The sequence below is a fragment of the Orcinus orca genome, chromosome 16, assembly GCF_937001465.1.
Source record: "Orcinus orca chromosome 16, mOrcOrc1.1, whole genome shotgun sequence".
Lineage (NCBI taxonomy): Eukaryota > Metazoa > Chordata > Mammalia > Artiodactyla > Delphinidae > Orcinus > Orcinus orca.
Genome location: NC_064574.1, coordinates 14,972,679 through 14,986,133, shown reverse-complemented (window position 1 = coordinate 14,986,133; position 13,455 = coordinate 14,972,679). Strand labels below are relative to the sequence as shown.

General features: G+C 46.8%; 1 protein-coding gene across 2 annotated transcripts in view; it reads right to left on the bottom strand.

Annotated features, from left to right (window-relative positions):
- The window catches only part of SLC13A3 (solute carrier family 13 member 3), a 93,595-nt gene that overhangs the window by 33,773 nt on the left and 46,367 nt on the right, over positions 1 to 13,455 (bottom strand). For both annotated transcript variants that reach the window (XM_033433853.2, XM_004272942.3), the window contains 3 exons: positions 11,603 to 11,868; positions 8,758 to 8,918; positions 998 to 1,064 (listed from right to left, as the gene is read on the bottom strand). In XM_033433853.2, the coding sequence (XP_033289744.2) occupies positions 998 to 1,064; positions 8,758 to 8,918; positions 11,603 to 11,838 (464 nt within the window). In that variant the 5' untranslated portion in view covers positions 11,839 to 11,868. The remainder of the gene's footprint in view (positions 1 to 997; positions 1,065 to 8,757; positions 8,919 to 11,602; positions 11,869 to 13,455) is intronic.

Below are 13,455 nucleotides of genomic sequence, written 5' to 3'. Positions count from 1 at the left end.
AAGAATGACTTCCTTAGTGAGGCCTTCCCTGACCACACATTTAAAAACTGCCCTTTACCCCAACCCCATCCCTAGCCTGCTTTCCTGCTTTGCTCTCCTGCATAGCACTCACCAACCTTCTGACACACTATGGATTTTACTGTGTATTTGTTTCTCCGCAAGGGCAGGGTTTTTTTTTCTGTTTGTTGCTGTATCCCTGACAGTACCTGGCTCATCGTAAGCTCTCTATAAAATTTGTTGAATGAATGAAACAGACCTGACCGATGCCCAGCAATGCCTTGAGCAAGTCACTTTACTTCCTGCTGTTTGTTTCATCACCATTAAATCGAGATAACAATGCCATTAACAACAAGCATTACCATCCGTACATGGAAGGCCCAGAAACCTGCTTTAGCTACATGTTCTCATTTAATATCAAAACAGCCCTATAAGGTGGGTTCTGATATCATGTCCAGTTGGTAAGTGAAACTAACTGAGGTTCAGAGAGGTTAAGTGACTTGTCCAAATCACAGAGCCGGTAAGCGGCAAAGCCAGGCTTCAAAGCCAGGTCTGCATGGTTCTAAGCACCCAGATCTTATCCACACTGCCATATACAAAAGACACCAAAGACTAAATGTGCTGTCAGTGTCAAGATACTTCTCAAGTCACACAAGTGCGAAGGGTGTCTCAGGATATTTTTGTCTTTGGAGCCGCTTGGCCTGGTACACCCTCTCCTCCACGACTGTCGTGTGGCTTGTGCCTCCTGTTCTTCTGGTCCCTCCTTCTAGACCCTGCACCTCAGCAGACCTTTAGGGATTTAATGTGCTCCCCTGTCCTTCCCACATTTGCTTTTTTCAAGGAGCCTGGAGCCAAAGCTATAAATGGTGGAAACTTGGGCATTAGGTCATTTGGAGAAAAACTGGGGGGTAGGCGGAGGATTGCTTGGAGCGTTGAATTCTTGTTCATCATCTCCTTGGATCAAGCACTGGCTCCTCTGTGAATTTCACCAGGAACTCACTCTTCTGTGCCGGCAATAAATTGCATCTCCGTGGGCACAGTATGCAGGCCGTTTTTCCGCACAGCAGCTAGGAGGAAAGAACACGATGTCTTTAGTGTGATGTAGTAAATGGGACAGGAGTGTCCCATTCTTGTGCAGTCAATCAGAGTGCTTCCTCAGGTCCTGACCTATACTAGTCATTGGATCCAAAAAAAAAAAAAAAAAAAGATACTCAAAATTCCATCCTCCTGTCCCACCCATCCCTTTTTGGAGAGGTCTTCAGGCCCGTGGGCAGGGAGTTCACTGCAAGGCTGCTTGACAACCCATAACTCAAGCCTAGGCTAACCTGAGCTGTCATTGTCAAAGGGATGTTTGGGAAAGACTAGCTCTGAGTGGTAATGGGTCAGCAATGGGATGGGTGACCCCAGTCTGCCATACCTTCAAAAAGCATTTATTGAGCACCTACTGTGTACTATTGACTATGAGCTTGGGGTACACAGTGAATAATACAGGACAGTGTCCTTGCTCCCATGAAAGTTATATTCTAGAAAGGGAGACAGACAATAACCAAATAAAGAAAACTTCCAGTTGTGATGAAAGTGACAGAGGAGATGAAACTGGGCAATGTGATGGAAAGTGACTGCAGCGTGGGGAGGAGGAGCAGGGGGACTATTGTGATCAGGTCAACAGAGCAGACATATGAGCTGATGGCACTTGAGCTGAGACCTCAGGATAAAAAGGAGCCAATCATCTGAAGAGCTGTGGGAGGAGGGGTGGGGGCAACAGGAACAGCAAGTGCAAAGGCCTGAAGTGAGAGTGTGTCTGGTGTGTTGGGAAGCAGGAAGGAGATCAGTGGGGCTGGAGGGGCATGAAGGAGGAGGAGAGGTGGGAGAAGTGGCAGGAGTGAGGCGGCAGGAAGTGGTGTGGATCACACAGAGGTCTTGGGGCTCACAGTAAGGACTTTAGCTTCTCCTCTGAGCCAGATGGGAGTGCAGCCAGGGGAGTGTTTGAGCAGAGGAGAGTCAGGACAGGATCTGACTTCGTTTTTAAAGAAGCCCTTGCTTGATAGGCCAGACTCCCCGCAGGAGCCTTGGAGTGTCGTGGAGACAACTGAAGGGATTAAAAGTTTCGGTAGCTGAAACCATCACCAAGAGCAAAAGAATCCATCCCAGGGCATTGGAAGTGTGACTGGTAGCTGAACACACGGGTTCAGGGTTCAAGTCCTAGCTCCATCACTGGCTCTGCGACCTTAGATCAGTGTGGTTCCCACCTGGGGTCGATTCGGCCTCCAGGGGATATTGGACAATGTCTAGAGACATTTTTGGTTGTTGCAACTGGGATGGGGGGAGTTGGGGTGCTACTGGTATCTAGTGGTCAGAGGTCAGGGATGCTGCTAAACATCTTACAGGACGTACGTCAGCCCCCACAAGAAAGAATTATCCTACCTAAAATGTCAAATAGTGCCAAAGTTAAGAAACTCTGGCTTAGATAAATCCCTTGATCTCCTTGAACATCTTTAATTCATAAAATGGAAGTAATAATTCCCCTAGGGTTATCAAGAGGATTAAAGAGTTGACTTATTTGCTAGAGACAGAATGTTTTCATCACCCCCAAAATTCATATGTTGAAACCTAATCCCTAATGTGATGGTATTAACAGGTGGAGTTTTGGGGAGGTGATTAGGTCATAAGGGAGGAGCCCTCATGAATGGGATTAGTGCCCTTATAAAAGAGACCCCACAGAGCTCCCTTGCCTTTTCCCCATGTGAGGACACAGTGAGAAGATGGCTGTCTACAAACCAGAAAAAGGCCCTCAACAGACACCGGATCTGCTGACGCCTTGATCTTGTACTTTGCAGACTCTAGAACTGGGAGAAATAAATACCAGTCTCTGGTATTTTTGTCATAGCAACCTGAACAACTAAAACGTCATTTAAAGCAGGGATTAGCAAACTTATTCTGTAAAAGGCCAGTAGTAAATATGAAAAGCCATATGATCTCTGTTGTAACCACTCAAATCTGCCATGATATCATGAAAGCAGCCGTAGACAATACAGAAATGACTAGTGTGACTAAACATTTATTTTTGGATACTGAAACCGAATTTCATATAATCTTCACATGTCACAAAATCTTCTTCTTCTTTTGATTTATCCAACCATTTAAAAACATTAAAACTATGCTTAGCTCACAGGCTGCATGAAAAACAGGCAGCAGGCTAGATTTAGTGGGCCCAAGTTTGCCAGCCCCTGATTTTAAAAATTTAACAGGAATCTGAGCACTAGTGGGGATTTAGAAAATGTGGGTTACTACCAAGAAAGAATAAAAGAGTGGTCCCTGAAGTCTGGAACTTGTCTGACCCAGATACGACAGACACATCGTTCTCTTGTTGGACCTAAACAATCTCACACATCACCGACTTCAGACAAAGTCACTCTGAGACTGATAAAATGAGCCAGAGCAAGGACACCTCATAATCTCGTTTAAGTGCAAAGCCACTTGCCACCCACAAAATATCAAGCTTCCAATTCTCTTGCTAAATAAATGGTTACTTCTTGCCTAATCACAGAATCGTCACCAGCACCCAATCTAGAGCAAACCCTACTTTCTTAGCCCCCATCCCCATCCAAAATGACCCAACCAAAGCCCAAATCCTATGAGAGGTGCTTTCTAGCACCCTCTGAGTTGACTGTAGTCGCCCGTGGTGTGTGTTCTCCCTCACTGCAGCAACGATAACAAACTCAACCTGTTTAACTACAGATGTATTCCTGGGGGGCTTTGGCCACGTGGACTGGGTGGAAGGGTCTAGACTCCAGCCTCAGTTCTTTCTCTGTCTCACCAGGGGGCTTGGGGAAGTCCCTTCCCTTCTCCATTCTGGGCTGTTCTTTTCCTGCTGGTCCCACGAGGGAGCAGCATTCCATGGTGGCTGACTGGGCCATTTTTACTGTGCCTGAGGCTGACCCACCAGCAGGGGTCGGAAGGCTAAATTCAGATCAGCTCACCCTGGGCCGTGGGGACAAGGGCTTCAGGGCTCCCGTGATGGGAACACACGTCCACATGCAACGCACGGGGCCGGAGGCCGGGGCACTGAAGCAGGAAGTGAAGGACTGTTAATAGGACACTGATGCTGGTGGGCAAAGTCGCTCCCCAGGGGATGGCCAGACAGGAAGAACCCTAACCCAGTGACTCCCTACCCCCCACCCATCTCTAGCTCTCTCTGTACCCTTCTCACCCGGGTTGGGAATGGCTGTCACGGAGCATCAGATGTCCGCAGAGCTCACCAGCATCTCGGGTATAACAATAGGCCACCTTCCTCAGCCCTGGATGAACATTAGAATTTGCTGAGAATGCCCAGGTCCCACCCTGGAGGTTCTGGTTTAGAGGCTCTGGGGACTCAGTATTTTTAAAAGCTCTGTAGGTCATTCTTTGGGGCAGGCAGGGTTGAGAAGGCTCCCCTGAAGTTAGAGATGGGGAACTGAAGCCTCCAGTGGCTGCCCATGACCTTGGAGGGGGTGAGTGCTCCCCAGTTTGCCACAGTCCTCAGCCATGGAAGCTGGTTGCTGCCAGCATCGGAGTTGGAGAGCCCTGATACAAAACTGTACGTGCTATAGACGAGGCAGAGGAAGCTATTCATACGCACATGGCTATGAACAGTAATTATCTGTAGTAATTAAAATTAGGAAGGAGTTTCACTTTTTCTTTATGCAAATTAGTAATGTGAAAAAATTTAATACCAAGCATTATTTTTTTCTAATGATGATGATAAAACCAATGAAGATGAAGTTGAAAAAAACTTGGAAAACCAAGGTGCTACTCAGCCCCTAGCAGCTCAGCTACTCTTAACCATTTATCCCGGGTCATCCCTGTACCTCCTGTGACCACACTGACCCAAGTGACCACACGAAAACAGGCCAAAGTCTCCAAAGGTTCTGACTTCCGTGGGTCCAGAAATCGCAGGCTGGTTAGGAGCTCGGTGTTTACGTAAGATCTTATTCAAATAATAACAATCCCTGAGTTTATATCGGGTGAGGGAGCTGAGAACTTTCACATTTGTCATCTTACGGCAGCCTCAGAACAGACTGGGAGAGCTGGGCAGGGGTTATTACCTTCCTCTTTACACCTCGGGAAACTGAGGCCCAGAGACACGGGGGAAGCGTGGGATAAAGATGACCCACTGGGTAAATGGCAGAGTCGGCTTGTTCCCAGGACTACTGATTCCCCAACCCTTGAATCTCACCCCACCTCCAAAGGCACCCACCTGGCTCTGACCTGGAACAGCTAACTCTAATTGAACCTCCCTGGTATGACTGAAATGTTCTTGAAGTTTGGCACACAGAAGGCTCTCAGGAAAGAGTTCTTGTATCAGATTAGGTAAATAGCACCCCAGGGGAAGTCAAAGGTCCCCAGGATAGGCAGTTTTACATCCATTAATTTACTTAGTGCCCACAACTACCTGGGTGGTAAGGATTAATATCCCCATTTTATATATGAGGAAACAGGCATAGAACAGTATCACACACTTATTGATTATCTACTACGTGCCAAACAGTGTTCTAGGTGAACAATACTATAGTTCACAGCAATGAGAAAGACCGACACAAGCTCCCATGGAACCTGGAGTCCACGGAGGAGACGGGTAATAAATCCTTCTCAACTAGCAGTCATAGGAAACTTCAACCTGAATCAAGGTGTAGGGTCTTATTACCCACTCTTTCCAATTCCTGGAACTCTTATACTGGTTTTTATATAATAGCAATAGTATCACTGCCACGTATTAACCATGTCTATGTGCCAGGCTCTCATTTCTCATGTAAGCCTGACAACGATATGTACGAAATGGGTGGTTTTGTCCTCATTTTATAGATGAGAGAAGAGCCTCAGGAAGAGGCCCCCTCTCGCAGCCTCATGAATGAAGAGGCAAGAGGAGGACAATGCTTAACTCAGCTGACAAGACTGCTTCTGGAATGAGAGCGTCTTGGGCATTCCTAAAGGAAAGGCACGGGTGGCAGCCTAGCCTTCTCTGGGCAGAAAAAAGGAGGGGGGAGAGTGGAAGAGTTTAGATTCAAAAGCCAAATGGGCCCCTTACTGGCTGAGGGACTTTGGGCAAATACTTCACCACTCTGTGCATCAGTTTCCTCCTCTGTAAAATAGGCATGATGCCAGGGCCACCCTTGAAGGGCTGAAGTGGAGGATCTAATGAGAACATGCATGTAGAAGGAGAAGCCACCACCCATGTGGCCCTGGTCCCCCAGGCAGTGCAAGGAGCAGAGTGTGTAAAAGAACTGAAGAGAAGCAGCAGGGCTGCCCTCCAAGGCTGAGGATCCCTAGGGTGTTGTCCAGCGAGCCCCGTCCTGCCCCAGGCTCTATCTTGTTCTGGCTTGTAAGCACAGATTCCAGATTCAGACAAAGCTCAGCAACTAACTCACCATGTTGCTTTGGGCAAAGCATTTTGCCTCTCTGACCCTCAGTCTCTTCGTCTGTAATATGGGTGTCATCTACTTCATAGTACTGTTATGAAGATTAAATCAGCTAATGGGTATGAAAAGTTTAGCACAGTGTCTGGCATAGGGTGGGTCTTCAGGAAATGGTAGCTCACATCATCCTTATAGTTGTTGCTCTGGGTGTCCCTCAGGGACTTAAAGGCTCCAGGAAAGCCTCCAGGAGCCTCCTCGCCCCTATCCTGGCCCATAAACAGAGTCTCCACTCCCTCCACTCCTGTCCTTACCTCCTGCCACCAGGGCAGAGCACAGAAACTGGATGAAAGAGAACATCTCTCTTTGCACTGGAATTACCCGTTTTAGGTCTTGGGGCTGATCATTAACTAATCCCCGATCTCTGATCCCGCCGCCTATGAAAGCAGAGGTCTGCCCCAGCCTCCCAGGGTCTCCTGCCTCCTGACATCCTGCAGCATAAGGGGAAAGACTCTGGATTTCGCATGACGCTGTGTGTGACCTTGGGCAAGTCCCTTCCCCTTCTCGAGTCTCAGGTTTTTCATCTTATTCATATAATGAGGGAACTGGCTTTCATACCTTTTTTTCTTTTTTTTTTTGCCACTAAACTCTTAGAAAAAACATCTTCAATGGGAGGCAGAACAACAGAGGTTAAGAGTACAGGCGCTAAAGTCAACCAACCTGGATTCAAAATACCAGAGCTGCTGTTTTGGAATTATGTGACCTTGGGGACTACTTTAACCACTTTTTAAATTTCTTCCTCCATTTCCATTGCTCTAAATGAGGTCAAAGCTAGCTCCATGTCATTCAGATGTAAGGCCCTTAGATGAGACCTTGCATAAAAGTAAGTACTCAGTACTAACATCGGTGATTGTTACTTGGAAGCTCAGGGTATAAAGTAGGTAAAGTGGGGGCAGCTGGCAGCCCCAAGACTCAGGATGCGGCAGCCATTTTGCAACCACGAGGGAAAGACCAAGGGAATCACAGAGATACCAGTGAACAGCCCTGACATCCTTGTGCCTCTGAAATGACCCTGGAACTGCCCTTCTCTGACTTTTTGACATTTGAGGAAAATAAACCCTTGTTCTTTAAGTCACTGGCAGACAGGCATCCTTTTACCTGCAGCCAAAAGAATTCTCACTGATGCAGCTGATTTCATGCGGAAGAGAGTGGGCTCTGCAGCCAGACTGCCTGGGTGCAAAGTTGGGCTCTACCATTTGCTCGCTGTGTGACCTGGAGAAGTCAGTTCCCCTCTCTGAGCTCTCATTTAGTCACTTAAAAACATGGCAGCTACTTGTGTTTTGTTTTCTTTAGAACACAGTTTCAGAGATTTAAGTGAATCCAATCCCTCATTTCATGGCACATTCTCACTATCTGTTGCACAAGGCCACTCTTTTTGTTTTATTTATTAATTTGGTCCCTTTTATCCCCATTTCCCAATCCCATCCTTCCCAGAGCAACCACTGGGATGCGTTTAATGTGTAGCTTTTCCTTTGTTTATGTTCTTGCAAACGTTTTGTCTTTTGTGAGTGTTTTTAATTTACATAACGATATTGTGTTCTATATCTCCTTCTGGCTTTTCCAATCACAACTAGGTTTTATGAGATTTATTTCTATAACTATATGTCCCTCTAATTCTTTGTTCCTAAAAGCAGCATAGTGCTCGGTGACGTGCACCCACCACACTCAATCTCCTCCTTTACTGGCGATGGTGGCCATACCACAACCCTAAACCTAACCCGAACCTGAACCCTAACCAGCATACCACAGGGAATGCTGCACTAAACATGGTCACATGTGTCTCCTCATGAACCCGTGTCAGAATGCCTTTAGCACTTGCATTCAGGGCCAAACTTCTGGGTTCCAGGGTATACGCACTCTTAATTTGATCAAATATTTGTAGAATGCCCTTAAGAAAGGCTGACTGTCCACACTGTCTAGCAGCGCACAGAGTTCCAATGGCTCCCATTCCTGCCAACACTGGGCACTATCCAGCTTTCTTATTTTTGCCAATCTCATTGAAATAAATCTCATCATTGTTTCAAGTTGCATAGTACCTACTTCATGAGGCTGTTTTGAGAGGCCAAGGAGTTAATGTATGTAAAGTGTTTAACTCATTGCTTAGTACACAGTAAATGCTCAATAAATGTAAATTTTTAAAAAAGGTACCATGGTTTGACTTAGTGAATTCTCAGTTACTATTATTAAACTTGGCACGTAGTAGGTGCTCAATAAGTGCATTCCCTTGGCCTTCCCCAACACCCTCTGGATGTCCCCACTCCCACTCTTCCACCTTGGTGGAGTTCCTCCCAGTCCCTTCCCACAGACTCACCTGCTTTCTCTTCACTCTCCCAGCTGAGGTCTTTACGAACCTCCTGGCCAAAGAGACTCTTCAGGATGGCGCTGGCGATGGGCAGCATCATGGCAGTGGAGGCCGTGTTGCTCAGCCACATGGACAGAAAGGACGTGGTCACCATCATCCCTAGGATGAGCCTGGGAACAGAGGGAGTCAGAGGCCGATCTAGAACTGGGGCCTCTGCTTTGTATCCCACTTGTTTACACATGGAAAGTTAAGGCCCAGAGAGGACAAGCTAGTGACCAAGTGGGAACCAAATCCATTCACCACGCTTATTCTAGATCTAAGGAAACTGACTCAGTGTATGTAAGTGAACTGACCTCAGGTGCCCAAGGTAAATTAGTTCTAAAGACACACTAACCCTGACATTTTCTCTCCTTTGCCCACAAATCCTGGATAGCTCCCGTTGCAGAATAAAGGTGTCTTGGTTTGGCACCAAGACTCTCCACTGTTTCACCCTAAGTGGCCTTCCCAGCCTCCTCTCTCCCCCTTCCCTTCCCACTCCTCCCAGGCACCCCTGCTCAGGCTCTGCTGAGTTTCTCGCCAGCTCCCAAACATGCCTTGATGTCCTGCCTGCCTGCCATTGCTTGGTCCCTCCCACCAACAGGAATCTAAGTTTAGTGATTTGCTTTTCTTTACATTGAACTCTTAATACACCTGGAATTTATTTAGTTGTATAGAACAAAGTCGGATCTAAGTAGAATTTTTTCCTAAAGAATACACAAATTATTCCAACACCCACCACTTCTTGAATCCTTCCCTTTCCCACGGATTTCAATTTCTTCCAGATTATTTATTCTGTGTTTTAAAAATGTATTTCTGAGCTAGTGTCATACCGTTTTCATTGTTGTAACTTTAAAACATGTTTGACAGCAGCCTCATCCATTCTTCAAGGCCAAATGTAACCTCCTCCAAGAAGTCACCCTATATCTCTCATGTGGGCTCATATTGCACCATGTGTCCCTTAGGTATTAAATTCTGCTCTGTGTTGGGATCAGTTCTATAGATGGAATCTCTCCAATAGGACTGACAGTTCCTCCATGAGGAAACAGCTACAGAGCCTAGCAGAATGCCTGGCCCAGAGCAGACGCTAGAAAACCATGAGTTATTCAGAACCTCCTTCTCCCTCATCGCCACCCCCATCCCCACCACAAAAAAAGCTCTCAAACCTATCCATTCAGCCCATCTCCACTGCCACCACCCTAGTCCAAGGTGGCACCATCTCTCATCTGGATCCCCAGAACAGTCTCTTACCTGGGCTGCATCTGGCTTCTCACCTTCATCTGATCTCCTCATGGCAGCCAAGAGGAATTTTTTTAAAAATGCAAATCTGGTCATGTCACTCTCCAGCTTAGAATTCTTTAAAGCAGAGATTGATAACCAGGGGGGCCATAGATATAATTCAGAATGGACATGCTAGGGGAAAATATACCTCTATTTTACTAACATCTAATAGAAATTAAATATTTCCTTCAGTGATAAACATAGGCAAAAAAGTTCAGTATTATTAGAAGGGGAGGACTTCCTTGGTGGTGCAGTGGTTAAGAATCCACCTGCCAATGCAGGGGACACGGGTTCGAGCCCTGGTCCAGGAAGATCCCACATGTTGAGGAGCAACTAAGCCCGTGAGCCACAACTACTTAGCCTGTACTCTAGAGCCCATGAGCCACAACTACTGAGCCCGCATGCCACAACTACTGAAGCCCGCGCGCCTAGAGCCTGTGCTCCACAACAAGAGAAGCCACCACAGTGAGAAGCCCGCACACCACAACGAAGAGTAGCCCCCGCTCGCCACAACTAGAGAAAGCCCGCGTGCAGCAACGAAGACCCAATGCAGCCAAAAATAAATTAATTAATTAAAAAAATTTTTTCTCTGTTAGAAGGGTTGTTGGTTACCAGTAAAGATCACAGACACTTCCATATCACATTATAATAGTTGAGACATCTTGGAATATCATTGACACTCAGAACTGCCTCAAAACTACAGTTATGGGGCTGTTGCTAGATCTCATCATTTATTGTGTTAATAAAGAAGTACATGTAGTATACTATCACAAATTTGTGTGGTTTTAAAAAATTGTTTGGATAAGTGCATTTTGCTGTAATTGTTGTGGTTGTTGTTTTAAATCCTATGTGTTGTGCTTTATGAATTTAAAAACATTACTGGGAAGGAATCCTTAAGATTCAACAAATTGCAAAAAAAAAAGATTAAAAGAACAACAATGACCTTATTTTAAAGGCCATTCAATCATCTTAAAATAAAAGTTGGAATCCTAGCTAGGGGGCCCAAGGCCCTTAGGAATGGACCCTACCTCCCTGCCTCTCCAAGGCCATCTTTTCATCCACTCCACACCCACCATGTCACCTTGGCTGGTAAATAGAAAACCAGGATGATGACAGCCAGCATTTACTGTGCAGGTCCAAGCTACTGTATCATCATTGTACAGGCAAAGAGAGCCTAAGTCACCTCCCAGAGCAGGAAAGGTGGGATTCAGCCCCAAGTAGTCTGAGTCAAACTGCTAATATGGCCCCCTCTAGAACTACTGGACAGGAATCCCTGGGGGTGAGGTCTGGGAATCAGCATTTCAACTGATTCCCATGTGATTCTTACATACTTTTGAGAACTGCCCAAGGGCCTAGCACTGTGTCTGGCACACAGAGCGGCTCACTAAATATTTGAGAAATGAATAAACAAGTGGATGGTGGGACATGATGAGTTTGTTGCCCTGGATGACCAGAGCAGGAAGAGTGGGTTTAGGTTCCAAGAGATGTGGTCCCTCTGCCTCGCCACCTCTGGGCTGGACCCATTACCTGGCCTTACCTGGCCGGCTGGACCCCAGTGAGCATCAGGACCTTGAGGGCAATTCTCCGGTGCAGGTTCCACTCCTCGATGGCGCTGGCCATGATCAGACCGCTGAGGAAGAGGAAGTTGGTGTCCAGGAAGTACTGGGCGCAGACCTTGTTGGAGGGCAGGATGCCCAAGAAGGGGAAGAGGATGATGGGCAGCAAGGCCGTCACCGAGAGGGGCAGGGCCTCTGTGCACCAGTACACCGCCATGAGCAGGATGACGAACAGGCAGCGACCTTCCTGCAGGGGGGAGATGCAGGCCCAGGAGGGTCAGCAGAGCTTTGGGTGGCAGAGGGAGAAGAGGTCCTGGAGCAGGGCCCATCAGGGCCCATTCCTCGGGGAGGCAGTGGAGAGGGTAAGTGCCCAAGGCTCAGACTTTGAGCCGGTGGTGTCACCTATCTGAGCCTCATTTTGCTCAACTATAAAATGGGGAAGCTATATCTGTCCATTTTATAGGATTGTTTGACGATAAAATGAAATACCCCATTGTCTAAGAAGTAGACCCTGAGATGAGCATGAGAGGGAAAAGTAGTTTGCTCGACAGGGAATCTCAGAAAGTTCTGGAAGGGCAGTGAGGAAGTGAAACAGAGAAGGACGCCAAGACAGTGTATTAACAAGAAGGTTACTACGGAGGGCAGCTGGGGCTCAATCTTGATGGGGACCCTCGAAGACAGTGGAGATCGTGCCTCAGAGCAGTCCCCCTGGGAGGCAAGGAAGCTGCTATTTATCTGCCAGCTCTTGCTCATCACTGGTGGAGGGCTGCTCATGGGAGCGTTAACTCTCCAGCACTTCGACCTGCCCTGTGCAGCAGCCAAATTAACAAGTTCATGCAGAGCATCCAGGGTTCTGCAAGAAGCTATTGGCGTGTGCAGAACGGTAACCGCCAACAGGGATGTGGACAGAGCACCAGTAGCAACTGCCGCATCCATACGTGGCATCTAGCACAACGTCCAACACTTGGTACCCACTCTATAAATAGTAATAATAATTACTGGTATTTATTGGGCTAGTAGGTACCTGCTATTGTTTATTCATCACAGAATCCCAGTGAAGTACGTATAATTATTATGACCATTTGGTGGATTGGGAAACTGAGATTCCAGGAGGTCAGTAGCGAGGCAATGGTTGTGCAAACAAGACAGTCTACCTCCAGAGCCAACTCTCTTAACCAAGTACCCCACAGCTGCTATCAGCTGAATGCTAGAATCTATGCATTCAGGTTGACAATGCAATTCCAAAGATTCAAAACAAAACGGATCTGTGGTTACCGAGGCTGGGGTTAGGATGTTTGTGTTTTGCGGGGGCGGGGGGAGCTGCAAAGAAGCACAAAGGGAACTACTGGGGTGACAGAAATGTTCTAGACCTCAATTGGGGTGGTGGTTGCATGAGTTTGTACATTTGTCAAAACTTGTGAAACTATTCACCTGCTGATGAAACAAGAGCGCAGTAATGGTAACATCTTCTGATACATCAGTGTCCCACAGGATCCATAACAAATAGTGTCTTATTATTCCCATAGTCACTATTTAAATAAAACTGCCCACTGCCCTGACCTTGCTTTCTTATATTCTCTCAAGGCAATGATCTTGCATGGACAGACTATTTCTTGGGTTTGGTGCTGTCTGGTGCCATTTATTCTTCTTACTTCTTACTCATAGTAGGTTTTGTTGACTTTATTCAGTGTCCACAGCACACTGAACTGAACTCCATCCTAACAAGCACCATCCTAATAGAACATATCCTGAGCTACACAGGACAGGCATCAAACTATGTGCAGACACTACAATTAGTTAATCCATCTAAAGGGGCAAGGTCCAATGGTCCAGG